We start from the raw sequence: 27,678 nt of genomic DNA on the forward strand, positions 1-27,678 counted from the left end.
GTCTGCTTTACAGTAGAAGTAATTTCAGTCTTTCTGTTACTCATTTTGGTGTTTTTCAGCCTACTAGAAGAGCACTCAAACGAATCACTTAGGGTATGTTCAATTTTTTAAGTAAGTTCTTAAAGGAATCCTTCAGTTGGTTTGTTTCCTTAACACAAAATATGTATATAATCCTTACTCAAACTCAGAAAAGCTGTTCAATTAGCATAATGCAAAGGACTACCCTGCTTTGTGCAATAATGCTGAGGGCTGGTCAAGCAGAAAGAATTTATATAGTTTTTCCCCTCTTTGTTTTGCTTTGCTTATTAATACCAGAGGTACCTTTCCGCTTTATTGGGAGGCTTGGGGAATTCACGAGGTACCATTTTCTTAGTTTTCTTTCCCAGAAGTCCCAGCTCTAAGAGCCAGCTCAATATATGATGCACTCTGATTAAAGGCACACAGGACCTAGAAATTGTTTTGGAAGCACTAAGGATAATACTGCCTGGCTCCCCAGTAACATGTTGTATTGTTGAAGATGATTCTGATATTTCAGCATTTGGATGATTCCTTGACTCTGTCTTGGCATTTATTTCTGGCCACCTACTTTAATGAAATATGTAGGATCTTAATTTTCCCAGAGACTGCTATTCCTCTACCAAATTGATCAATGGATTCAAAGGAGAAAGGGGCAACAGGAGTGGTGAGACACAACTAGACATATGCAGATCATGATACATGTGTCATTTCTGTATTCAATCAGAGAGAAAATCAGCTATCAAGTTACATTTTAAAAGTGGATGGATTTCTGCATGTTTTGCGTGGGTAGCATACAGTTCCTTGGGCTGGGTTGGCAGGGAGAAGCCGAAGGTAAATGGTGGATTTGAAGCCCACCTTCTCAGCAGCTTCATGGAGAGATATGGCCAGCTGCTCTGAGCCCCTGTAGTCCTTTACCCGGGACAAGACCTTTCCAGGTGCTGCACATGCTGGCCCCATGCCAGCAAAGCACTTCAGCACATGCTTAACTTTCAACACATCAATTACTCATGGAGAAGTCAAGCCTGGAGAAGCTGCTGCTGCAGAGATAGCAATGAAAAGGAAATGGGGAGGTGGTGACCTTATTGCCTCTCCTTCCCAATGGCCCTGTCTGCAGACATCATTCAGGGCCTGGGGTAAAATGACGGCAGAGGCTAATAGGTCACTGACCTGCTACTCTGTCGTTGGCCTAGCCCCAACCTTAGCAAAAGAGAGGGGAAGGGAGAGGGGAAGATCTATGCAGTTTGTCAGATGTTATCACACTTGATAAGACAAAGCTTCTCTTTCAGGAATTTTTATTTCCTAGTTTGCTATGAAAAAAGATGGCAACTCGGAGATCTGTGGTGGCGAAGAGGAAACTCACAATCTTTTGTTCTTGCTCTGCCACTCACATCTGTGACAGGTTTCCTTTCTCCCTTAAGCTATTCTAATTTCTGGCTCTACATGTGTCAAAATAAGTTTCCAAAGCAAATCACAAATGCATGGGGTAATTAGAGCTGTCATTTTGATGTCAGGGGAAAGCACTCCCCTTCCCAAGAAGAATACACGTCCTGGTCAACGGCATATTGTAGTGATGATGAAGAATTTGGCATTTGTCTCTTTGGGTCTTTTTGGGGTTTGTTTTTTGTTTTTTTTTCACTTAATGGATGATAAGGAAAAAGAGAACTGCCTCATGCTCCTGCTGTATGAGCTTTCCTCTGCTTCAAAAACTCTTGGAAAGTGCTGCTGAGAAGTAGATAACTATGCATAACCACTAAAACACACAAAAGTGACCCTAGATTCACCTCTTCAGAAATGTAGACATCTAGCTGAATTTGAAGAAAATAAAAAATATATATATATTCAAAAGTAGCATTCAGAAAAATTGAAACAGGAAATCTAAAGATGAGATCCATTCCTTCAGGTGTCCAGCAACATGAAAAAATTTTCTAAATGTTTGGAAGAGTATCTTTAAAATGTCCTGTGATAGACAGGTGCACAGCCCAGATCCTTACTCCTCCAGAGAGACTCTCAGGGACATATCTGGAGCTCCCTTCACAAGACTGACACAGTAATGACATTTTCACCAGGAGTCTACTCTCGACTGTTCTCATAGTTTGTTCTTAATGCGAGCATTTTTTAGTAATGGCAACATATATGGAGATAATTATTTCAAAGGCTCCTTCTTTTCTTTGTGGGAGCTTAAGTGCACACAAAAAGAAATTCTTTTCCAAGCAAACTGCCCTGCTTTAATTTCATACTCCTGTGCCATACATGAGTCCTCAACCTCTGTAAAATTACGGCTTGCTCCCGAATCTTCTTTAGGGCACCTGCAGCATCTCAGTCACAGGAAATTTCAATCAGAATGGAGCCAAAGCTATGTTTTAGATGTGGGAAGAGTGGAAAAGGTTGGAAAAGCATCTAAAATGCATACTGCAGGGTGGGAAGAATAATGGGCTTTCTAATCAAGATGCAGGGCACTTGCACTCAGGTTTGCTCTCTTACTGCTGTCTGAGTCACTGCTGGTGAGTCGTTTACTTTCATGCCACTGGGTCCCTAGCTCTGCAGAGGGAATCGCTATGATTCCTTTTTACCATCTTTTGTGCATATTTTGCAACGTGGTGGTGTGCAGGGAGGTACTACTCTGCAGCACTGAGCACAGAGAGGGGGCTTTCTGAGGTCCAGGTCAGTGAGGGGTTTTGCTGCTGACATCAGGTTAAGGACTCCTGCCTGTCCCATCTGTTTGCCTCGGCCTGTGTACTGCAGTGCACTGCCCTGTCAGTTGTTCCACTCTGAATTTTTCTGGGAGATGCTGAAAGCAGATCAGGAAACTTACCTAGTTAAAATAAGTCTCCCTTCACCAAGATAATTTCTCATTCAGGTCAACGTACTGATAAGTACAGTGTGGCCCCATCAACAGATCCTAGCACAAGCAAGTGGGTTGTGAGACATAGCACAGGGGTAGGAAAAAAGGCTGGGATTTCTTAAATTAGCTTAGCCAGCATTTCATTTCACTGCATCCTGAGCAAAACTTTTTAGGCTGGAGAAGCATCACGGACAGTTATATGAGTCTCTGCTGCAACTCGATTATGAAACTTTGCCCTTCTACAGGATTTCTATTCAAGTACCACAGCAGCTCTCTGCAAACATTAAGTGCTGTGTCCCTACAACACACCTGGCAGGCAGATACAGTATCCTCTTATCAGATGGGCAAAATGAGCTGTACAGTGATCACAAGCCAGCGTAAAAGGCAGCAAGAAGCAGAAAATCTTAATTGCAGGACTGATGTTTTAACTACTAGGCTTCTGCTGGAAGCCAGTGGCCACTGATAGAAACTGCCAATACAAAGATGCTTCAAGCAGCAATAAAAATGGGGTGAGGAGTAACAATGATATGACTTGCAGATGGCTTTCATTAAATGAAGTTTTTATTGGATTAAAGGCACAATTTAAAGCCTACAGTAGAACTGCTTGAAATTCTTTAATCTAATCTTGAAGAGGCTTTTTGACCAAATCAAACATTTTGCTGGGAATTTTTCAACTCCACTGAAATTTCCTGAGGGATTCTTGTTTTGAAACAAAAAAGAAAAAAAAGTCCTTTCAAAACAGTCATGCTTGTTAGTTTTATCATTGAAGATGAGATGTATTTTATAGAAAATATATGTTTATAGATATGTATATACATATTATAGAAAATACTTTTTTATATATGTGTGTGTGTATATATATAAAATGTATGTTTATACTTCTAAGAATAAAATACTTATAAGAATTTTTGCCAGCTCTTTCCAGCAGAAGCTTTCTCAAGGATTATCATAGTTGAGTGATGGGGCTACAAATACTGTAAAAAATGAAATGGTTTTCTATTTTATAGTAGTAACAAGAAAATACTTATTCCAGTGATGAAACTAGTGGTGATTAACCTTTCCTGAAAGAAAGCTTCTTTCATGTTATGTTTGGTGTTTATCTTCAACCTTTAAAAAGATAACTCTGCTTTCATAGTAAAAATGATTTTTTTGTGGCATTGTTTTGGCTCAGGAGTTTTAGGAGCAGGGGTTTAATAGTCAAAAGATAATTGCATTAAGCCATATATTATGATTTTTACATATAGACATATCCTAACAAAAACCCCATCAAGGCACAAATTGCTTTGATTTGCAATGCATAATCCAAATAAAATTGTATAAATGTTTACAACTCTATTTCCTGCTACATTTTCAGGTGTTAACATAAGCTTTCTGAAGCTTTCCTTTTTTGGGACAAATCCACATAGGTAATCTCATGGATAGACACTGAAGATAATGAGTGAACAAGGTAAGAAGAAGTTTGCCTTCTTTGAATGGTCAAAAGAAGTAAAAGAATTGCCTTAGTAGGTTTTTGATCCTGTCTGTGATTGCTCAAAAACCAAACCAACTGAAATTTTAGCTGCACTTTCCTTCTAATTTTCAATGGTTCAAAATTAGCTGTGGACCTCAGGCTCCAGTATAGAGACCAGAAACCCACCTAGGCTGACTCCTCAAAGGCCAGAGAAATTCCTTTTGATTACCGTTCATAAAAAGAAAAAAAAAAGTTTAGAAGCATGGAAAATAATATTCATATTTTTGCAAATAATGAGAAGAAGTGGTGAGGGAGGTTAAAGGAAGCGATGGAGCTTGCAATTCTAAACCAAAGGAACAAAAAACAAAGCCAACAACCCCCAAAAAGATTCAGAAGTCCCATCAGACCAAAACCAAATGTTTTCAAAATCTGTGAAAACCTTCTGGTGCGAAACAATTTCAAGTTTCAATGAGAGTGTGGTTAGCAGTAAACTATAAATCACTGCACATAGAGGTTTCTAACTGGCAAGTGGCAAACACATGAAGGCTGTTTCTCCATACTTTTGGCTTATTTGAATATAATTTTTTTGAAGTTCACAAGGAAACAAGATTTATATAATATCACTGTATTTCTCAGCCCTTTCAATCTCTCTGATCCCTGCTGGCTAGCTCCAGTCCAAGCTGACAGAGTGCTAGAGGCTTGGAGAGACTGTGGTCCTAAATGCCCTGCGAATGTCACTACCCAGGTACTGGAGAGAGGCTCAAGTGGAGGCACCGAAGAGCTGCGGCAGGAGACCAGCTGCATCACCAGACACAGAGACACCAAAGAGGTGAAACCCATGCTGCATGTACCGACAACAGGGAAGGCTGTGGCTGGAGCTCACAGCTCACCAGCCATGGGGTGTTCCAGCTTCAGAACTGAGGCCAAAGGCAGTCTGCTGCTTGTTGAACAGTTTCAGTATCGTGTCATTGGTGATATTTGGGGAAAGAACATATGCTCACTCTCGGCTCTCCTCTTACTTGTTTTTTTTTTCACTTTGCTCTCCTTTGGCTTCATCTTGAGAGAAAAGTTAAAGAACAGGAGCTGAGAAAATGCCCCTGTGTATGCAAGGACAAGGGCAGCCAGATGGTTTTGTAACAGCTGCTGTATTGCTTTCTCCTTCACCTTCCAGAAATTCTTCATTACACAAGTGTTTCCACCCACAAGGTAACAAATTAAACATATTCTCAGTGTCTGTGGTAGTCACTGCTCCAATGGGATTGTGTAAGCCCCTAGTGAGGCTGAACACCTCTCCAGGATTCACTGTTTCCTTCTGGGGGCCAGAAGGCTCCTGGCAAAATGTTCTTCATAATCTTCCACTCTCTTAATGTCCTGTGATAACATTTTAGTCACAGGCAGGAAAAGACCTGTCTTCCAGCAGAGGATCCATACCTGATAGCAGGAATGGAGAAAGGTGAATGCATGAATCTGCATTAGACAAGCATCTGAGCCTCCGAGGGCTCTTTCCTAAGGGCGCATGGAAGTCAGAGTTCTCCCGTAATACCTGGTGAATCAATTTTCAGACACAACCTGTACATCTATGTCACCGACACTTCAGTTTAAAGCTGTTTCTGTTGCCATCTGCTGTACAGTGCAGACAAGACAGCATCCAGCCTTGGCCAGCCATCTGAGTGTTTAACATCTTCTTTAACAGTTTTTGAACATTTTATACTGGTTCAGGTTCAGCCTAAAGCTAGTGATATGCTTCCTAACTCCTGACTCCAGCCAGTCAGGAGTCAGGAACCCCCTTACACCTCACCACCCCATGCTATGGGTGCTACTATATGGTCAGCTGTGACTGTGAAGTACTCTTTGTCACAGGGAGGCATGGCAAAGCCCAGAGGTCTGAACCTTGATTCAACCCATAGTGATCCTCAGAGGTTGTTCAGAAAGGAGCTTTATCGTTTGGGAGTAGGAATTAGCTGCAGAGAGAAAAAGGATGACTGTGCATACTGATGCAGAATTAAACACAGGCAAAGAGACAAGCAAGAGAGAAGGGATATTCCCTAGGAGCATTTGACTGGAGCTCTGCTTTGGGGACAGAAATGAAATTAGCTAGCTGAGAGTGATGTTGGAGAATGAATGTGATTCATATTTTATTAATAAAGGAGGTCTCCCCACAAAGGAAATTCCCATTTTGGCCTTAGTGATGTAGCACTAAGCGGTAATTGATACATGAAATGCCAAAGCCCATAGATCTCTAGTTACACTGGAGCAGACACTCTTTGGGGCCTGTAATTACAGATAGCTGGCAGACATACAGATTTCATCTTTGAGAGAGAGGACTTGCTGCTCTCCTGCCAGCTGGGATGGTTAAGCTCAGTGCCAAGTTGGACATACCTTCCAGAGCCTTTGCAAAGCACTGTTCCATTCTACCTCAGGTTCTATTGCTCTCCAGGTTTCTGAAAACAAACTAATAAAATATTTGTAATGGCACCTGCAGCGGTGAGGCATCTCGGATAGAAAAGCCAGTTCCTGCCTCCCAGCCAGAGGAAGGCACAGCCTCAAAAAAGCGATAGCTGAGAGCTGCGTAGGAGTGAGGCAGGGCAAGTTTTGTAATGGTCGGGGCACAAGAGATGACTTAAGGACAGTGGATATTCCTGGGTTAAACCAGCGTGAGTTTGCTCTCTGGAGCCATCCTAATGGTGTGGATTAGGCACTGGTGTACTGAACCACGGGGCAAACATGGTTTTCTCAGGAACTCTGCTGAAGCAAGCTACCCATGCTGCCAGGGGACATCTGCATACTCCAGACCTGTTGCAACAACACCTGGGAAGCCAGATCTGCCCTCTGTTGCTCTTTTCAGATTATCTCTGCACATTTCCCCCCTGATTGTAGTACTGAGGTCAACAACATCAAGTCTGGCCTTGGTGATCTATGCTGACTGCCAAGGTGGCAGATGATCAGCTATCTGAAATTAGACATCTCCACATGAAATATGTAAAACCTGTGGGCAAAAGAGCAGTACTAATACTTTTTGACCAAATTCTGTTCTCAGTTACACCAGAGGAATGCAACTGAAGTCAATATGATTTACAGGAATTAAGGACAGCACACAGGTGGGGTTTTTTTTTGTTGGTTTTTTTTTTTTTTTTTTTTTTTTTGAGATGACATTTAGATTCTAGTTGCAGCTAATAGGGCTGGCCACAGACAAATCTCAAAGAAAAGTAACACTGTTGTTTGTTTTTCTTCCCTAACTCCAATGTCAGCCCCAGTCTAACAAAGCACCCTATAATATTTGCTTAGGCACTGAATTTGTTAGCCTAACTTATTTTTACTATTTATCCCACATTTCTGTAAAAATGTGTAAAAAAAATTCTGTTAATGCCAACTGTTTTAAATACTCTTTTTCACAGGCATAGTGCATACAAGGAAGAGCTTGCAAGTATAGCTATGCTGGAATTTTTATATCAATAAACCCTTGATGGGTGATGCAACTCCCAGCAGTGCACTGGTTCCAAGGATGAAATAACACATCCTGGCAACCCAAGTGGTTTTTGCCAACAGAGCTGCAAGGCATTTTTTTTCTGAGACAGAATACCAGCAAAAACTTCTCCTGAGAAACCAAGCAGGTGCTCCACATCAGCCAGCTGCTTGGGACACTCACCTGGCACGCAGCAGACAAAGGTGCCTGTCCCTTCTCTGCTCAAATCAGCTGCATCAGATCTGAGTTCCTCTCCTAGCAAAACATTTCCCTGTTTCTGGCCCAGCTGGCTGCCAAAAGATCCCTCTGTCCCTCTGTGCTCATCTGTCAGAGCTGCTCAAGGACAGTTCGATGAACTGGTGGTCGGGATGGGAGTTGGGAGAGCTGGGCATCAATCAGGCAACACAGCAGCTTGAAGAGAGGTCTCCTGTACCTCTGGACATGTCAAACACCAGCCTTTTGGCTAGCCTCAGGGGCAGAGCTTTGTCTGTTTTTCAGCAGAAGCACTTGTTGGAGCCCAAGAAATCGTTCCTGACGAGGATTTTGTTGCAACTGACGTGACTCCATGGAAAGCATAGCTTTTAAAAAGTTGCTGTTTTCTGACGCAAGCACACGCATCATCATATTTCACTGAAGAATTTCTGATCAGTTCTTGTGAGCTCAGGAAAGGCCAAATGACCTAAGGGTTACAAGGTGCCAGTTAACAGATAGTGTTTCACATTCTTTCTTAGAAAAATAGTTATGAAACTACTGGAATTTCTTTCCGTACTTTTTTCTGTATCTCTTCCAATGCAAAATACTTTGTTCTCCCAGTAGAAACCAATCATTTGCTAAATATTTAGTGTAATTCATATCTCTGTCTCTCAAGTGGGCCAGTGTTTACGCTTCAAAAGCAAAAATCTTTCTTCTCGTGCCATAGTCACTCCATAGAAATAAATACAAACCACAGAACCTGCACAAATCTTTGCTGAGGCACAAAATTTTAAACACCTTATGGATTAATGTTTACGGAGCCTGTCAGAGATTTAAAACCACAAGGAGAAAGAAAGGTTTTTTTCAGCTCTGAGAGATGAACTCCTCGCCTAACATCAGCCCTGCACTGAAAAAGCCTTGGCAGGTTGTTTCTCTAAGCAGACAGGTTCTCATTCAATTGTTTGTGATGTCTTTCCACTTAGTTCTTGCTATAAATTTGTTTCTTTGCCACCCTCTTTACACTTTACCTTGGTGTGCCTCAGAGACACGCAGAGCCAGCAGCTCACCACTAAGGCAGCCTGAGGGGAACTGCTAGCAAAAGACCAGCCTGCCAAAACCCATAAAACTTGCTGCTTTTTGCCTTGCTTTAAAACAAAAAAATAATATTGTCTTTTCTCTAAAGTGGTAAAGCAACACATGCCCAAATGAGTTCTTCACATTACACTACAGGATTTTTTAAGGGTTTTGAAGAAACCTTGGCACTTACCAACTTGTTCTTCAAAATGTATGATCGTTAATTAGTTTAGTAGTCAGCAAAAGTAAAAACAAAACTGGTGGCATGAGGTGCAACCAGTAGATTTTGGTAAGGCAATGGGAAGTTCATGAAAGTCACAGCCTCTGAAACACTGAACAAATCCAAATGGAAAAAAATGATTAAAAGCAGAAAGGTAGTCATGTCCACTGCCATGATAGCCACTGTTTCACTGCTGCCACCGCGTCTGTGAGAATGTACCTGTACTTACCAGCTGGGTAAAACCAGTTAATCGCAATCACAAACACAAAAGGAAATGGGTATTTTGCCCAAAGTGTGGTAATTTTTTTTCTTGAAGGTTTAACTGAGCTTCTTGCATTATTTGTCAATGTTTTCCTCTTTCTGAAGGGAGCTTGGTAGGAAAAGATGACTCTCAATGGACTAAAAGCCACGGTTACCCACTGCAAAGCAGAATTTGGCTAGGTTAACCATAACCATTTTTGCACAGCTCACAGCATGCTGATAAATGCCACTTGTCCACCAGAAGTGCCTGTTGCTCTGCTTACCTTCAGAAGCACTTGAAAACTGTCTGAGGGCATCTGCTGCAGACCTGCACCTCCCATAAGGGCTGTGGGGCAGCCGTTCCTGCTCTCTCTCAGTTATAGGGTCCTCCCCACCCTCTTGCTCACATTTCCAGTATTTCACCCCCACATATGAGGCTGTTGTTTGTAGTCATGAATTATGTTTTCCCATCTAGTGCAGATTTGTCCTGGCTTTCTTTGCACGGTCACTGAGGGCAGAAAGGAGAAAATACACTTTTCTTCCCTGTGTGCTCATTACGAGGAGGGGGTAGAAAGGAAGGGGAGAAGGGGTAAAGAACAGGTAGCCTATGCCTGTTTGCTTTATACCTCATAATTCCTTAAAATGCATTGATCTCTGTGCAAGGTGCCACAGTAACAACCCTGGAGACCAACGCCCTCTGTTTCTGTATGAGGCAGAATGGTGCAGGGACAAGGACGTCTGCCCTGCATGCTCGGGTGGCTTCGCCTCCATCCTGTCCTGGGTTGATCTCAGTTGGCGGTGATAGTGTGGCTCTGGTGCTGTGCCCGTTTAGGCTGAGATTGGGGCTGAGATTGCTCAGTGTGGTGAAGGCTTCACAAACACCCCGCACCCACAGGAGGCTGGCCGGGACCCACGGAGCTTGCTTTACACAGGGCTGAGGAAAAGACATGAGATGTAATGCGTTTTGGGTTACTACAGGTCTGTGAATCTGAAATAGCAAGCTGCTACACAATACAAATGCCAGTGCTGGGGACTGAAAATAAGAAATATTAAAGCACTTTACCTAGGTTTTTATTCCACATTTAGGACTGCATGAAATTTCCACTGGTAAAATACCACACTTTTCATGTGAAAGCATTTCATTTAACCCCACAACAGACCCCTTCCTATTTTTCTGAGAAACAGTGCATATGGGATGCTGAAGTAGCACAACTCTGACAGCTGCCCAGGATCTTCCCAGCAAGAAGACTTCTTACATCTTCACATTCAAACTGTTTGCTCCTTCTTTTATTTGCAAGTACAAAGAACTTCCTCCAAAAGATGATGAGCCATATGGCAAACAGGTAGTGCTAGAAAATAAGGCTGGCCAAGCAAAGGGAATAATAATAATATGAGATAAGCATGTTCTACTTATGTGCCCAATGATTTTGCAGCTATTTTATGACTTACACTTTCTGGTGTTATTTTGTGTTATTATTTTCCACTACATCCTATGTCACTTCAGCTACTCCACCAGCTCTCAGAAAAGCATTTACAGCCAGCATTTCACTTCATGTAATAGCTGTTTTCCTATACAATTTTCACGGTTGGTGCAAATCTAGTTACAAGCATTGGGGATGAATTTATTCTTCCCCAGGCAGAACTCTCCTGCTGACATTCTCCACATTATGGTTTGTTTCCAAGCCTCCGAGCATCATGCAGAATCCCGTGGCTGTTTCCAGATGATCAGGCAGCAGGCTGAGTTTGTCAGCAACATTTCCAAAAGTCTTTTTTTTCCCTCATTTTCTTTCTTCTCTTTATTGGTGCTCACATCCTTCTTGCCATCCTTGGGTGCTCCTTTAACTCAGGAGCCAACCGGTTTTTCAGGGTTTGGTCCTGATCCCAACCACACCATCCCAAGTTCTACACTTGGGTAAAGAGGAGTGCCTGTGGCCACAGGGCCGTGGTGATCCAGGAGGGTGATTTAATGCAAGGCGAGTGAGTGAGTCAGCAGCGATGCCTCTCTGCGTTGCAACAAGCAACCTTCTAAGAAGTCTAAAGAGCGTGCTGGCACTGGGTGATGGGGAGAGCGCAGCAGAACTATGTCACTGGCAGATGGGAAAGATACCAGCGCTGCTCTCACCCCACAAGATGCAGAGCAGGGATTTTTTGTTTTTGCCCTGAAGGATTAAGTCCTCTTCCTCATACTGACTGCTCACTAAAGTGTGATAAAACTCCACACAGTAAGCTTTAATTACGAAAAATGCAACATGCTGAAACTGGAAAATCTAAATGAAGGCTGACGCTTTTCACAGCTATCTTTTTCCCATGGACAACCAGCCACACACAGGACTGATCCTCCACAACTTTTACTTGATTTTTACATTCTGTCCCCTTTCTAAAAGGCTGGTTTGATGACTTTATTTTTAATGATCCTATAATGCATGGGCCTTGGTGTTTTGGGATGAGGGTTTGGCTCACCTGTGTAGCTCTCAAAAACCAGGATCTCAGCCCCTGGTTCCCATAAATACTTCTAAAAATTGCACGCCATGTTTCACATGGCACAGAGCACAGCTCAATCATCAGCGGCTAGTTCATAGTTATATTAAAACAACTGATGTTTAAGAAGTTTACAAAAAACATTTTCTACTTTAAAAAAGTAACTAAATGAATGAGTAATTTTTTATTTTTGCTTAAGAAGTCACACAAACTTATCTGTTGGACTCCATCTTCCCTATTACTCACAGCAAATACAAAGAAGCAGGACAGCAAAGGGTTTTTATTATTCCTTTCAACTAAATATATGGTATATATGGGATATCACCCATATCAAGCATGAAAACCTGTGACCACAGTTCAGTGATACCACTAGTATGGTAGGTCTGGAGTCTTGGGTTAAGATTTGTGCGCTTTTCATTCATATTCATATTTAAGTCATTGGAGACTCACCATTGATGTCAGTTGGTTTTGATTTAGTATCTTTGTTTATAAGAAACTAAGTGATAATGCTTTATAAGTTAAAAAAAAAGACTTCTATTTTGTCATTATTTGCTATGGGCCCAGTTGGTCTCTGTCACCAGGAGAGGTGGACCCTAGCCCCACAGCATAGCAATAGCTGTTCTGTACTTGTCTGCATTTTTGTAAGTGCCTGTATATTATCTAAGTATTACAAGAACGACTTGCTTGACTTTTAGTATTATTTCCCATTATTTTTCCAAACTTCAAAAATCAACCAAGTGTTTGGTATATCCCAAGTGGGGCTGCAAAATGCATTTGCTGCTTGAGAAGGGGCAAACTTGAAAAGCAAGTGAGAGCACAAGGTCTGCTTGCTAATTTGAAGGTGGGTGTCAGAAATCCATGGGAGAAAAAGAATCTCTTTCTAAGAATTGCCAAACAACACCTGATCCTGCTACGAGAATAAGACTCCTGAATGCTTACATACCCCAGCCAAGTAACATGGATTAGATCTAGTGGCCCATCCGTGTTGTTGCTGCACTAGATTGAAACCTAAGAGGATTTATTTCCTGTAGCCTTGATAGTTAAGAGCCAGATAATTCTCCCTTTCTCACAGTTAAGATTTCCAAGATCCTTATTGGAACAATCCTGTTGAATTTAATGCAGGATGGTCAACTGGCCACAGGATTTCAAAGCAGCCTGCACAATTCTACAGTAAAGAGATAATTCCCTTTTGATTTTTTTTGACCTAATTAAAAGCACAAAAAGAAAGCATTCATGCTCCAGTAAATTCTGCCAAGTATTTCCTGTATATTTGGATCCGCTGCTGTTAAACTGCACAGGATTGCTCCATGAGGCTCGTTCATCTAAGCAATATAACTTGCCTTCTACAACAGTTCTAGAAAGACTTGGAGGATAAGGAGAAAATGTGGGTCTCATTACGAGAGCAGAGGTGGAGGACCTCAGGAAACTTAGGTACAGTTCCAAATGTAGCACAGACCAAGTCTGGACATGGTCCTGGTGTGAGTGGCAGCCAGGTCAAAATTTATGCCGACACATGATGCAGAACTTGCCTGGCCATGGGGACCAAGGCTGCAAGTAATGTAAACCACAATTTTCCTTCAGTGGCATCCATGCAGAGGGGACACTCACAATGAATGTACGGCTGTGATCGGACTCATGAGTCCTTCACAAAACCTGTCTCATTCTAAATGCAAGATCAGCACTGGCAAGGAACACTGATGTGACTCTCTTGTAGTCCTTCCCCAGATACAATGAAGAAAAACATTTATTTCCCTTTTTATATCCCTTATCTAATTAGACTGGAAGTTCTTGGAGGCAGGTGGGTTTCTTACCACCATGGTGGTGGCTGGAAGCTCTGCTTGTTAAAATCACTCTGTCTTTTACGTTATAAACCACTATCTTCAGTTGCTTAAAACTTGCCAGTTTTTTATCACTTGGTCTCACATTTGCCTTCAAAAATACTTACTTGAGGATGAATGACCTTCTGGATGGGGGGCAAAGAAAAGGAAGAAGAAATGTTAAGTGGCATAGTCAAGTCTCTTTTGAGAAAAAAGGTTGGGGAAATCACAGCAGACAAAATAATAGTGTATGTTTTGGAAGGCATCTTTATTGTAAAACCATAATGCCACCAGTTTCTGGACTCTAGACTTCCTTTTTTGCAGAGTTTTGACCTTTTGGCTATTGCCAACTCTGTGGAAATCCATTCACATTTGACTAAGTTATAAACCCTCAAAAACCTGCAGCTTGTTTTTATTAGATCAATTTCTGATCTATTCTGAGCATGGATTTTTTCCTGCAATGTCAAATCCAAACTGCTGTGCTGTTTTGTAGGTCCTGACAGATAAACCGAGAGCAAAGGGGGTGTCCCGCTGTGAATTGCCTTTGCCCAGCTGCACGTCAGCAGTGCACAGGAGGGCTCTGAGCTGAAGGCAAAGGGGCTGTAAGGCCAGCAAGATACAAAGAGCATGGCAGAAGGGAAAGCAGGCGTGGGCCTGTAGGGCTGCTTGGTGATGAAGGTGACCTGGACCCAAATCGGAAGACAGGCTGGTTCGGATGGGCAGAGGTGGAAGAGGACTGGGATGATGATTCTGAAGAGGTGAGACATTGACAAGGCAATGGGAATGAGAGGTTTGACGAGAAAAAAAGGGGACTAGGTACATGTAGAAAATAACTTTGAGGTATGAAAGCAGCAGTTGCATGATCACAAGAAAAAAAGCTCCTTCTGGCTCTGACAGAGGCACCAACTTGGACAAGTTGCACCACCTCCCAGCTGAGAGGAAAGGGCTAAAGGGCTGTGAAGCCCATGCTGGCAAAACGTCCTGCACTGCCTACTGCAGCCAATGGCAAGCGGCTGTCTCTGCGTGAGACGCTGCTAGCCTGAGACTGGTGGAGATCTGTGTGGTGCAGCGAAGGGTCTCAAGCATGTCCTAACTCGGGCAAATGCATACAATAGCTTTCTTTTCATTTTTTACCATTTAAAAAGCCCTGGAGATATTACAAGCCATGCACACACGCATGCATGCACATACTTTGTGTTGATAATTGAGTTGCTTAAACGCACAGTTTTGAAAAGGGGGCTTTCCAAATTCTTGTGACTCTGTGTGCTCAGCCGAGACCTGGAGAAGCTGTAACTAGTTTGATGGCTGCATGCCTTGAACATCGTAGGATCTGGAAAAGTCAGCAGTAGGTATCTCGAGCAGGGCACCCGAGTCTGTCTGTAATTAATATTGATTCTGCCTTGGTTTAATCGTGCATGCAGCTACTGCTCCGGAGAGCAGGCTCCATCCCCAGCCCTGGCTGAGGCTGTGCCAGGGTGTGACAAGCTGGCAAGGTTGGATCTGGACCCGTGGGGAAGCGATCACTTGTGTGCTGGGAACGTGCCATTTTGCAGCCTTCCTAAAGTCTTTTCACGCCTGGCTCCATTCCCACAAATGCGCACCCCCTACGGATAAAGCAGCGCCCCAAGACCTGGGGGTCTCTGCAGGCTGGCAGCGAGCCGCGAGTCTCCGGGGGGCAGCGGGGGTCTCCTCCCGTGACAAAATTTCGGCGAAAGGGTTTCTTTCAGGCAGCCGGGGGCGGAGAGGAGACCCTCAGGCTGTTCGCAGTAAGGAAATAATCGAAGACCTCTGTTCGGCTCCTAAAAGATAAGCGCGAAAAGTGCGAAACCGTGGGCGGGAAGGTTCCACCTGGCAGCCGCTGCACGGTAGCGCAGCCACCAGCACCTCCCCGGGCCACTCGCCTCGGGCAAGCACTGGCCGCTCCTTGCCGTGCCAGTGGGCCTGACGGCCCCCCGCGACGCCCGGCTGCCCCCGGCCCCACAGGGCGCTGCTGCCGGGGTTCGCCCCCGTCAGAGCCCTGGCTGCCCCGGCCCTCGCTGCCCGCACCGTGCGGTACCCGTCGAGCGGCGGGGCCGGGCTCGGGGCGCACCGGGAGGGGGTCGGGGTGCAGCGGGCCGGGGGTGGGGGCGCTTCTCACCCCCTCAGGGGCTGCCGGTATTTGTACATGTTGATTCAGCAGGAGGCGGGGGGAAAACGAGCCGTTCGTGGGGAGCAAGCCGGCGTCCCCCCGGGAGCACCGGGGAGGGTTAATCGGCGAGGATCTGTGGGTCTGGGAGGAGAAAGCGGAGGCCGGGCTGGGGAGGGGGGAGGATAAGAGGAAAAGGGGAAGAGCGGCTCGGTGAGGTCGCACACCGCCAGGCTCCGCAGCCGCGGCAGTGCCTTCCCGCCGGCGGCGGACACCGGAGCGGTGGTGTGGGAGGGTTCCCCCTTCCCGTCCCAGTCTTTGCCTCCCGCTTCCCCCGCCCCGGGGAGACGAGGCTGTGGGGGGAGAAGCAAGCGACCCCCAGGGCTAGGCAGCACCCGCCCGAGGCGGAGGGAGGCGCGGCGCCCCGCGGTAGGCGGCGGGGTCCGGCGGAGCCCCCCGGGCAGAGCCCCCCGGGCAGAGCCTGCGCGGCGGGAGGGCGGCGGGAGCGGGGCGGCTGGGGAGCATCTCCCCGCCGGGGCTGGCTCTCGAGAAGCGAGAGAGGGAGAAACCGCCGCCTCCCTGCTGCACACCCGTCCCTAAAATTTCAAGGGCTGGGCTGGGGAAAAAGCAAATAGAGGACCCAAGCTGGGACCTCCCAGCCGGAGCGATTGAAAAGGAGCCAAAGCAGGCGTCGGGGGGGGGGAGCGCCATCCCGAGGAGAGTCCCCCTCCTCCGCTTCCCGGAGCCGCTGCGTGCCCGCCGCCGCCTCAGGATGTGGGTGCCGCTGCTGCTGCTGCTGCCGGAGCTGTTGCCCGCCGTGCCGGCCCAGAAGCTCTCCGCCCTGACGGTAAGGCCGCCCGCCGCTGGGCGCTGCGCACCGCCCGCCCGCCGGGTCGGTCCCCCGGGGCGCACCTGAGCGGGCTGATGCGCTGCACCCCCGGGCGGCCGCGCTCGCCCCCCGGCTGCCGGGCCGGGGGCTGCTGCCCGCTCCCCAGCTGAGGGGATGGGGGCTCCGCCGCGCCTGGCCCGGCAGGGCGGGGAGCAGCCGGCACCGCCGCCCCTGCGCGCTTCGCCAAGGCGGGCACGGCCCGCGGCAGCGAAGTGGAAGTTTACTGCGGGTCTCCGCAGCGCTTGGGGCCAGCGTTAACCTCCGTGCTAATGCTTTTATTTTCGCGAAAAGGAATAATGCTGTAGTGAAGTCCGCTTTTGGACCGTCTTGGGTTGACCGATTTTACTTTATTTTTAATTATAAGCGACGTGAAACAACCCAGTTTGGCTATTCCAGGCTCCATGATGCTAAACATGGAACTCTGCGTAGAGATGGGCGAGCCAATTCATTAGGCTGGCTAAATAAGCCATAACCACTTCTCTAGCCAAGACCTGAGGTTTGCAGCTAATAGCTCAGTTCAGTCTTCTTGTAGAGCTTGCAGTGTTTGCAAAGCTATAATTAATGCAATCTGTAGAAATAAAAACATTTTCCTTAAATGTGTTTTTAAACAAGTGCTTGAGTAAACATAACGGGCAGTGAGTACCTCTTTCAAGCTGTTTTAAGTGTTTTGGTGAGGGCTGTGCCCTTTAGAGTTTATTATGCTGAAGTTGCAGGCAGTTGCAAAGTGAAATAGACCCTATTTTTTTCTCAGTCTTTCAGAAAATTTCTGTAAAATACTGAGATGTTGGGTTTTTCCCTTTCTTTCTTTCTTTTTTTTTTTTTTTTTTCCTTTCTTTTTGAGTAAGGGTGGATAGGGACAGCTCAAGGAGAAACAGCGGTGGGGGATGTCTGAGCTGTTCATACCTGAAATTCTTCAGAAGAAGTTTTGCCTTCTTGTCTGGGTTTTTGTTGGTTTTTTTTTTTTTTTTTTTTTTAAATGGTAGATTAGAAGATGTTAATTGAAAACTTTAAAGGAATGAGTTTGCTCCATGAATTTTACAGTTTGTGGCACTTCAAAGTGTGGGATGGAGAAAGTCAAGTGATTCTCATCTTTTACTTTTTAAGACCCTCATTTGAAGCATTCTCAGACTGTTAGGTGACATATACTATTCTAGTTAACAGGTTAGCATTGCAATTTAACTCCAAGTTCACTTTCATAAAAGTGTAAACAGAATTTGCAAGGGATTACATGTTATATTCTTTTTTCTGTACATAAAAAAGTTCCAAATGTTAGTGTGGAAGCCAACTGGAAAAATGAAAATTAATTTGTCCAAATATAAAATAACAGTGGTTGTGACTGTTGTATCACCTTTAAATGATACATGACCCAGATGATGCCAAAGCCTATTGATAGATGTATATAAATCACTGCTGAATGTAGCTGTCATTCAGTGAGCGGTTTCCTGCCTCACAAAAGCGAAGAAAAATCTGGCCAAGGGCACTTGTGCAAACTCTTTAAAAATCAAATGTCATAGGCTCATGCAGATGTATTTGACTTCATTGTTAGCTAAGCGATGTCTGAAGTCCCTCTGTTCCATTTTTCACTCATCCAGAGCGTGTATTTTTCATTTCTGTACCTTATATTAGAGTGCATCTTTATGAACCCTGAACAGAAAAATCAATCCTGGTGGAATCCCCACCCTCTGCTACCAAAAAGGTAATGTCTTTGGAGACTGTAAGGTTTTGGACTGAATTGAACTTGAACATTTTGGTAGGGTTAGTTAGTTAGCCTTGTTAGTAGAGGACTGTAGGTAGTGAGCCCACACTAATTTTTCTGCTGCCTGTGCTCTTCTTACAGAGATGGCTAGCCTGCATGATTACTAGACTACATTAGAAATGTGTCCATTAAATGGGTAATGAACAGTCAGACACCTATAGGAAGAAAATGACGCACACAGACTTAGGCATACAAACTTTTTACATCTTCCCACAAGACTAAACTTTGAATGAGGCAGGTTTATTTCTACTATTTGTATACTTCCCTATTTAAACAACAAAACCAGCAGTGCTATTGCAGCAGCAAATACCACAGTACTAAATCATTCCTTACTCCTGCAGTCATTTTACTTATAGTCCTCAGAATGTATAACCCCTTCCCACATGTACCCTTCTCAAATATTTCATGGATTGTATCTGCAATTGTAATTGTAAGGAAAAAAACCTCCAAGCTGTGTAGAAAGACCAAGAAAATGTATGACTTTTTTCACCTGCTGTGCCAGTGGCAGAGAACTACCGTTCCTTTCTACACATCAGATGAAGATTTTCTTTTTATTTGTGGTTGGAGGAATAGCAAAGACTGGTATTTTCATAAATAACCAGAGGCCACAGGGACAGAGTGTGTTTCACTGCAGACCTGCGCTTCATGAAAACTGCAGGATGATTATGGAGAAGGTGCACACACCCTTGATGGCATCACGCTGTTACAGGTATATGCAGCTTGCCAGGTGGTGCTAATATCACAGGCACAGTCTCCTTAACTGCAAAGGTAAATCTGCCATAGGATGAACCTTAGGAACAAAGTAATAATAAAATTGAAGTTCCCTCTAGCAGAAGCAACTCTAAAGTTAAGGTAATTTTGCAAAAGGTGACTACGTGGATCAGAGTTTTTTTCCTTGCCTGTGTGTTGAACAGGTCTGGGTTCTAAGCGACAAACTGAATGATGGCCACACAGGGAGGGGAGTATCAGCATCTGTCTTTATGTTTTTCATCTGTCTAAACAGATTTTTGGGCTGTTTTAACTTCACGTGCTTACTAGCTCCAGAAGCAGAGTGAGTATTGTGTGCAGAGATGACTTTCAGTAGTTTACAGAGCTGTATCCCTGTGTAACCAGGAATAATATTTTTGCATTTCTCTTGGGCATAAATACCCAGAACAACCACTCATGTCTATAGTTCAGGTCAATATGTGATTTTCAGGTACTAGAAGATTTGCAATAGTCCAATGGCAAGAAATGACAGAATTTCCACACAAATAACACCTCCAAGAGATTTCTGATTGCCTAATAGTCTTATGTGACTGCAGGTCTGCAGGACCCGATGAGCATATGGCTTCTTACAACCTTGATAATAGCCATCAGGATAATTTCTGGCAGGTGGATACATCAGAAGAGTCAGTAGGTAGTTGAGATACATCAGGCAGTCTGGAGTCTGGTCCCCTGGTCCTCATGGCTGTATCTAAAGTGGGTGTATGAGTGTTTTAATATGTGCCTCTGCCCAAACTGTGGATGCAGCCAGAACTCTCTTGGGTCCCCCCTGTCTGTGTGTGAGGGTACAGGAGGCACGTGAGGGGTGGGTTGATGCACACCTGAATGTTGGGGAGCACCAGGGTCCAAGAGTTTTGAAGTTCTTGGGAGCTCAATAAGTTAGAGGTAGCCCAAAGGTACTTTGAATTTGTATCAATCTTGGCCTCTTGTAATCAAAAAATATTCTGCTAAAGTTGCTCCTGAGTAGGAGCATATTGCAATAATAGGCAAAGTGAGGGGAAACATAATATTGCAGTTCTGAATTGCTAACTGAGCCACAGGGATGCATGGGGGAGGAGAACATTATTTAGTATTATATTTATTGTTATTTCGAATAAACAAACATTGGCAACAGAACAATGAATTTCATTCTGGAAAGGTAGGCTGAGAGCTGTCTCATAACAAACCATGAGATCTGGATGGACTGTAGCCAATTTGGCTGCTCCTAGTTTTTCCTCCCCTTGTGTCAAATGCTAATGTAAAACATTCTTACATTCCAGAAAATATCTTAAGTAGCCTTGTCCTTTTACCTTGTTTATGGAAAGGCAGGTAATAGCCTCAAATTCTTGTAACACATTGTTGAGCATTTTTGCAACGCTGTATTTTTATTCTGCTTTGTGACATGTGCTCATTCTTTCTGGATGTATGAAACCGATGAGAACTGAGCCTTACTGGCATATCGTGTAAGGGGAACAGTCATATCTTGAGTATGTAGGTACTTTTGTTTTGAAACACAATGTTTTGTAGGAAGCTCATTTTGTTCCTCGAATAAGTAGGTTTATGATCACTGCACTTACCACCACACTTACTTTGGCATCATTCGTGCTGTATTTTTGGAACCATCAGCTTAGCTTTTATCTCAGTTGCGGTGTTGTGTGTGCATGTACTTGTACAAACAATAGGGCACAAGTGTTTCTTATTTTAAAATCTTGATGACTTATAACATACCACAAACTATTTAGTTTTATTCTTTCAAAGCCTTGCTGAACCATGTGTCCTTCTCAATACAATATTGATCTTAGATCTTACAAAGGAAGAAAGTTTGCTTGAAATCACTTCTTGAAATGAACACCTCTGCCTGTTAAAAGTTCCTTTCATCAGAAAGTGAATATTTCAGGGAACAATTGTTTTCTTTTTCTCCCTTGGCACATGCTTTGTGAGTATTCAAAAGCATTTAATGCCCTGGATAGCTTCCACAACACTCACCAATATAAGATGGACCACTAAGGTAGTTCAGTAAAGGGAAGCTAAACACAATCAAAGCTTTCCAAGTTAAGGACCCGTTTGGATGGCGCCTGCAAACCCAAACATTTGGAAAAGTTACTCTAATTGTGACTGAAAAACCAAGACCACAAATAAAACTGTAAGTGGCTCCAGATCCTAACAGCATTGTTACTGCAAATGGGCATTGGTACAGCCAAGGGTACATCAGCTCTGAAAATAAAACACTTTCAAAAACGCTTCCTAGCAATAAACTCTCAAGACAATTCTCACTAAAGAAACAAAACCAAAACCTGTGAGAGTTATTATTGAAAGAGTCAGCAAAACTTTTGATCAGGGGTTAGAAGTAATTTTTCTGTATGCAGCCGACATACACTGGACCTTATAATGCGAAAGACATAAGGGAGATGGAAGGCTGACTGCACACCCGTAGGATTTTAAAAGTAGAAGTGAAGACCACAAGTGAATGTGGGTGGGGAGGGAAGAGCAGGACAGAGGAAACAAAAAGAAGTAGATTATGCATATTCTGACCAGTTGTGATGCTTTCATCCATCCCCTCTTGCCCACTGAATACCTTGAGGAACAGCCATGTGTATTCCTTGACAGTCAGCAAGTCTCAAGGTTCATTTTGAGAAGCCTCCAAAGGTTTAGCTGCTATCCAAAACCTATCTGAACCCTATTGGCTTGGAAATTGGGCTATGAATCTTTTCAAGATCTGGCTCACGCAGGACTTTGCTAGTGTTTCCATTTCTTCAGCCAGACCAGCCTCACCACAGGCGCAGCCATTTTCACGGAATTTTGGTACTTGCATTTCCTGTCAGGGCTGAGACCAGGACGTGTGGAGGCGCCTGAAAATTAAAAACTGAGTAAGAAAGAGTTGGGATCAAAGACCTGTTTTTGAATGGCACATGAAGGCCTGCGTTTGGTTCAGGAGTGGCATTTTTGTTCTGAATAAATTTGTATGTTCTTGGGGAAGCTGCAGAATGCATGGAGCTTACAGTTTGCAAAGGACTCGGGGATTTCCAAACATTTTGTATTTCCTTTAGGATCAAACCCCAAAAGCTTCTTAATTTTCTGGTTGGTTCAATATTGTGTTTGGAGGAGGATTCTTAAAAAGTTCAGATGAAAGATCCATGTGAAGGTCATTTCACAGTGAGAAGTTGGAATGTTTTCTTCAGAAATATAGTCAAAACAGTTTTGACCTGTGTGAATACTACCCTCCCCTCCTCTGCCCCTCTGCTGTCTTCTACAACAAAATTCTGGTGATGCCAATCATTCTGGTCTTAATGACCCTGCGTAATCTCATGGGGTATGCTTCTGTTAACATTTCTCTATCCACTTCTGGTTATTAGTTGATAATCACTGCCTTCATATTTATCTACAGTGGTAGATAAAACACTTTCCAGTGCAGCATTGACTGTAAGCCTGAAAAGAGGAAATGCGTCAGGAAAAAACTTACAGTTTACAATATGCTGATGCTGCACAGAATAATTTGTGCCAAAGGAAAAGGAGGGATAACTTAAGATGTAACAAGAAATTGGACATAAGAAAAGAACTGAGCAGAGATGAGCAAGTATAGCATAAATAGGTGCATTTTTTCCTGCACTTTTCCAATCTTTGCCTAGTTGCTCCATCTACATAGGGAATTCCTCTGAATTACAGCCATTGGTGTAGTGCAACGGTGTGCATGGGATACAAGGATACAAACTTTGGTTACAGGGAGGTGAAAGCTACCCAAAAGCATAGGGACTGCTATTTAGATTGATGTGGTAACACTTAGTATTGGCAGTTTTCTTAATGTGACAACCAAATTATGAGTGGTCTTCAAAGAAGCAAAGTTAACATAGGGTCATGTCTTACCACAGAACCCGTGAAGTAAGTTTGTGTGGAGTCTGTCCCCCAAACTGAAGTTTTAGCCAGTCCTTGCAGAAAAAAATGCCTTGATGAGTTAGTAACTGCCCTCAGTAATTCCCCCTTCCCGCCCCTCCCCCCCCCCCCTTTCTAATTTATTAGCTTTTAAAAATGACCACTAAGTATTTCATCAGCTGCTGAAAATCCAGGCTAATAGAGAATACATCCTAGAATTCTTGTTGGGGCGGAAAGAGAAAACATTTCCTGAAGGCCATCCTTTCCAGCTCTCTCCCTGGCTTGCTCAGTGTGCTGCTACAAAACTCGCTCAAGAATGTTTACCTCATACCTATCCAAAACCTAGATTTTTTTCTTCGTTTACTTTAGGCTGCTTGTTCTGTCATCTTCAGAGCCACTGAGTACAGTTTTTTTTCTTTTGTGTTACCTTAATTTTTTTCTGAAGCTGTAATAGTATACCTTCTTGTCTTTTAGGTGTTCGTTTTAAACTGTATACAAATTAGCTGTCATACATATGCTATAAATCTTTGACTTTCTGTCCTAGAGCACCTAAAGAGTACTTACATGAAAACAAAGAAAAATTCCATTGCTCTGGAATGCTCTTTCTTTATTTATGCCATGGCTGCTTGCTGTATTTTACAGATTTTCAGGATAGAATTGCTGCCATAAAGTGCTCACAGTCTTTTGCTCAGGCTAGGTTTATCATACATTTATCAATATCCTGACCTTTGTTCAGGATTAAAGCAAGATACTGTCAGTGAATAAGCAGCGTAAATGCTCAGGAGAGGTCTGTACATTTTTCTGAAATTAAATTAATATCAGATAAAGAGTAATTTTAATGGTAATCAGGATGGCCTCGGTATGATCTGTGCAGCAAGCTGCAGTACAAAGAAAACCTATGGATTGCAGGCATACGTGGATGTTGGGGAGGGAAGGGAATGACTCAGTTTTATTATCTTTCTCTTGCTCTTATCTGGAGTAAAGCGGAGGAGTGGTAGAATTTAGTCTGAGTAAAAGTCTGTCATTGAGTCTCATTACTACTTTGGAGGAGGGGGAGAAGGGAGGGGGACATTTTGGTGGACACACAAAAACCATCTAGCCATATTTTAACCATAACACGACTACGTGAACAAAAACGCTATTAAACCAGACCACGTGTCCTAAAGTATCACAGGGCACAAAGTGTGGGTTCTAGGTCATGCAGTCTAGAGAAATGATTCCCAAACTTTTTTCTTTGCTAGGTGCTGCTCTTGACAGTGGCATCTTTCTGCTAATGGTAGAACCGGGACCCATTTTTGGAAAATACAAAGTGAAAGTATGGTGTTGGCAGCATGTTGGAAAGGTGGTGATATTAAAATGTGAGAATCTCTTCTCAGTGAGGCTGATACATGCATGCCATGCTGGCTGCAGTGCACTTGCCTTCATCCAAACACACTGGATTCCCATTTGGGTCTGCGAGATGAACCTAATGTTCTTAAGAGGAGGGTTACTATCAGAGTCAGGTATTGTAAGGACACGTTCAATATGGCTTCTGAACTGGGCAGTTGCCCCAGTTAATATATTTCTCCTCATGTCCATCTGCATAGGTGAAGAAGTATTTAATACATTTAGTCAGAGTGTTTTAATAAGTTCTTGTCTGCTTTAGCACCCACATTGGTGCCACTTATTGCAGCCGAAGGAGTGCCAGCAAAGCTGACCCAGGCTCTGTAAGGCTGTATTTGCCAAGTGCTGTGGTCACTGTGGGCCACCTTGTCGTGCCAATAGTGCTGTATGGCACCGCCCAAGGCCAGTGAGTAGCCATCATGTGGACTGATGTGCCTATCAGAGTGAAAAATCACTGTAGCAAATGTCACTTTCAAAGTAAAAATTTATATCTAAAAATTAAATCAAATAAGTGAAACCTGGTTCCAAGTATGCTACGTTGTAGTGGAGGTTAGCATATATTCTAAAGAAACTTTTGTTCCCACAAGAGGATACAGAAATGAAAAAAGACTGGCAACAAAGAAACTAAAGAAGGCTTTGACTTGACCATATGTTTATTTGTTTATTAAATTATCTCTGGTCTGTAGGATGGCTTCCTTGTGGGAGACAGCCATCACAGACTTCAGAGACATAAGATGAAAAGCAGAGAGGGGAGGTCTATACAGATCTTTCTCCTCCTGTCCATTCCATTGCGAATACACCTTGGTGGCATCACTTGCACAGTATCCTTAGGGGCAGGGAGGTCACCTGTCTTCTTCTGGGACCCTTTAGGGATCCACCACGGGAGGGAGTTCAAGTGCAGCACAGTCTGGGGAGGGCTGGAAGTAGGGGAACCCCTGGCTTCTCTACCCTGTGCCAGTCCCCAGGGGAGGAGGGGGAAAACTGGGGACCTTCTTTTTTTAGTACGTGCCCCTCAGGTGCCCATCAGATAGATCCTCAAATGGGAAAAATCTCAACAGAAACCACTGAAAGGTAGAATGTGGTTCTGTAAAAGTAAAATGTCCTTAATGACATGGCTCTCCTTGACTTTAATTATCCATTAGCACTCGTGAGAGCTCAGAGCAGACTGGTGTGGACAGGAGGGAAAATATGGCCAAACATATGAGCTGCTCTTGACTGTGGGACACCAGGAGGCATTCAGCCTGCAGAATGCCTATGGCCTATTCATTTCATTACATGCATCCATATTATTTCTTTTTGCAGCATTTATTACATGAATTCTGGTGAACAAGACAAAACAAAGTGGACAACTTATTTTCCACACTGTATTAAATGGGATTATATTTCAGACTGGGTCCTCCTGAGAAGGCATTTTTCAAGCATGTCAAATTCTTGATAGATTTCAGCCTAAGTGGATTTAGTTGCAAATCTGAACTTTGAACAGGAGATTTTATCTTTCCATCTTGTTTCCTTCTTGAAAGGTTCCATAAATTACATTTCTACGAGAAAGGGAAAGATTTTTTGAAAGAAATGTTCATTTGGTAAATTGCTCTTCTGTTTAAGTTTCCCCTTTTCAGGTGCTGAATGACTCCCAGAGCAAAAGTTCTGTCATTGCTTGGTGATGGACTTCTATTAGCTTGCAATAAAATTACAAGGCAATGTTCATGCACTGATAATGGATTTCTTTCTGAAGGAAAAATAACAAAAAGCAGAGCTCAAATGTCTACTTGTCTGCACCTAGTGCAGTAATTTTCTCCAGTGCAAAATGGGTATACAGTGCTGCTCTTCTGAAGTGTCAGCGTTTATGTTCATTAGACGGAAGACTGGGAGAGATGCAAGGCAATGAGAAAGTTAGAGTATTTTCTACTAGATGGTAAAGCCAGATCTGACACCAAGATGAAACGGCTGATGGAGATTGCTTTATGTGTCTGGGTGGCTGGTGACAAACCCACAGAAGCACAGCAGACAGCACTGCTGATCTGATAGAGTAAATGGTGAGATAATAACCAATTCACAAAACATACAGTGTTGAGGGAAAACCAAAATAAAGAGCTAGCAGAAACCCCACTAGCAGGAATAAGCCCAAGGGACTCAAAGCTGACATCCTTTGTGACTCACTTTTGACTGGGCTGTCTCTGGCCTCTGCAGATTTTTCTCCAACCTTCTCCTTCTCCATACAGTTGATCTTCTTCCCTTTGTACATTTTCTTCCCTAGTGTTTTTATGCCTTGTCTATGTATAGACTGTGAGCTGTTTGGGTTTGTACCATGTTTTGGGCAAAAGAGCCTCATTCTTGGTTAGCCCTCTTGGTCTACCATCGTTATCAAGTGCAATAATAAATAAGAGTAAATCTTGAATGAGACCTGCTTACAGATGAGGCTGAACACAAATAATGGAGTTAGCTGGACAGTTGTGGTCTAGTTCTTTACATCCTCTGCATAGTATCCAAGCTGGCTAGACTTGCCTGTTTGTTTTTTTTTTTTTTTTCCTTTTGAACCCAGTCTACCCTTTGTAAAGAATTGGAACAATCAGTTCAGCACTACAGGAAGAGATGAGCAAAAGATTCTATTCCCTGGTCTTGTCATGCTGCTGGCCAAAGGGTTCTGCATAGTGCTGAGGGCCAAGTGTCATCTGCTTGGTATTTCCTGACTTGCAAAAGCCTAGTGTTTCAACCTTATCATTGCTTTAAAGCTGGGGTTCTCAGGCTGTGGAATGTGTTTCCCTTTGTGGTGCAAAACTCTCCCCTAAAAAAACCCCACAGCCCTGCACCAGTGCAGCCTGGTCTTTCCTGCAAAGCATAAAGGGAATGTTTGGATGCCTTTTCCTCTTTTTGCATGTAGCTTAGCATGGAACTGGAAGCTTCTCTAACTGCTGCCCTTCCCCACCTTTTCTTGAGGAAGAAAAGATGGGTCTGGATGCAAGATATGTCCATCCTGTGGATGCAGACAAAAAACAGAGCTGTTCTTGCTGCTGCATTCACCACCTCTTGAATGTACTCTTTTTCTATAGCAGCAGCACCAAGAACCCTCTAGGAAAACTGGTCCAAAGTCTCTCTTGACAACCTCAAAGTGGTGTCAAGCAT

The 27,678-nt window shown here is 43.6% G+C and overlaps 1 protein-coding gene across 7 annotated transcripts in view; it reads left to right on the top strand.

Moving 5' to 3' along the window:
• The first annotated feature begins 16,120 nt into the window (after positions 1-16,120).
• The window catches only part of SMOC2 (SPARC related modular calcium binding 2), a 149,378-nt gene continuing 137,820 nt past the window's right edge, over positions 16,121-27,678 (top strand). For 3 of the 7 annotated variants that reach the window (XM_037392066.1, XM_037392067.1, XM_037392068.1), the window contains exon 1: positions 16,121-16,766. In XM_037392066.1, the coding sequence (XP_037247963.1) occupies positions 16,692-16,766 (75 nt within the window). In that variant the 5' untranslated portion in view covers positions 16,121-16,691. The remainder of the gene's footprint in view (positions 16,767-27,678) is intronic. The other 4 variants (XM_037392065.1, XM_037392072.1, XM_037392073.1 and 1 more) reach the window with 2 other exon arrangements.

Source organism: Falco rusticolus, chromosome 6 (assembly GCF_015220075.1).
Source record: "Falco rusticolus isolate bFalRus1 chromosome 6, bFalRus1.pri, whole genome shotgun sequence".
Classification (NCBI taxonomy): Eukaryota; Metazoa; Chordata; class Aves; order Falconiformes; family Falconidae; genus Falco; species Falco rusticolus.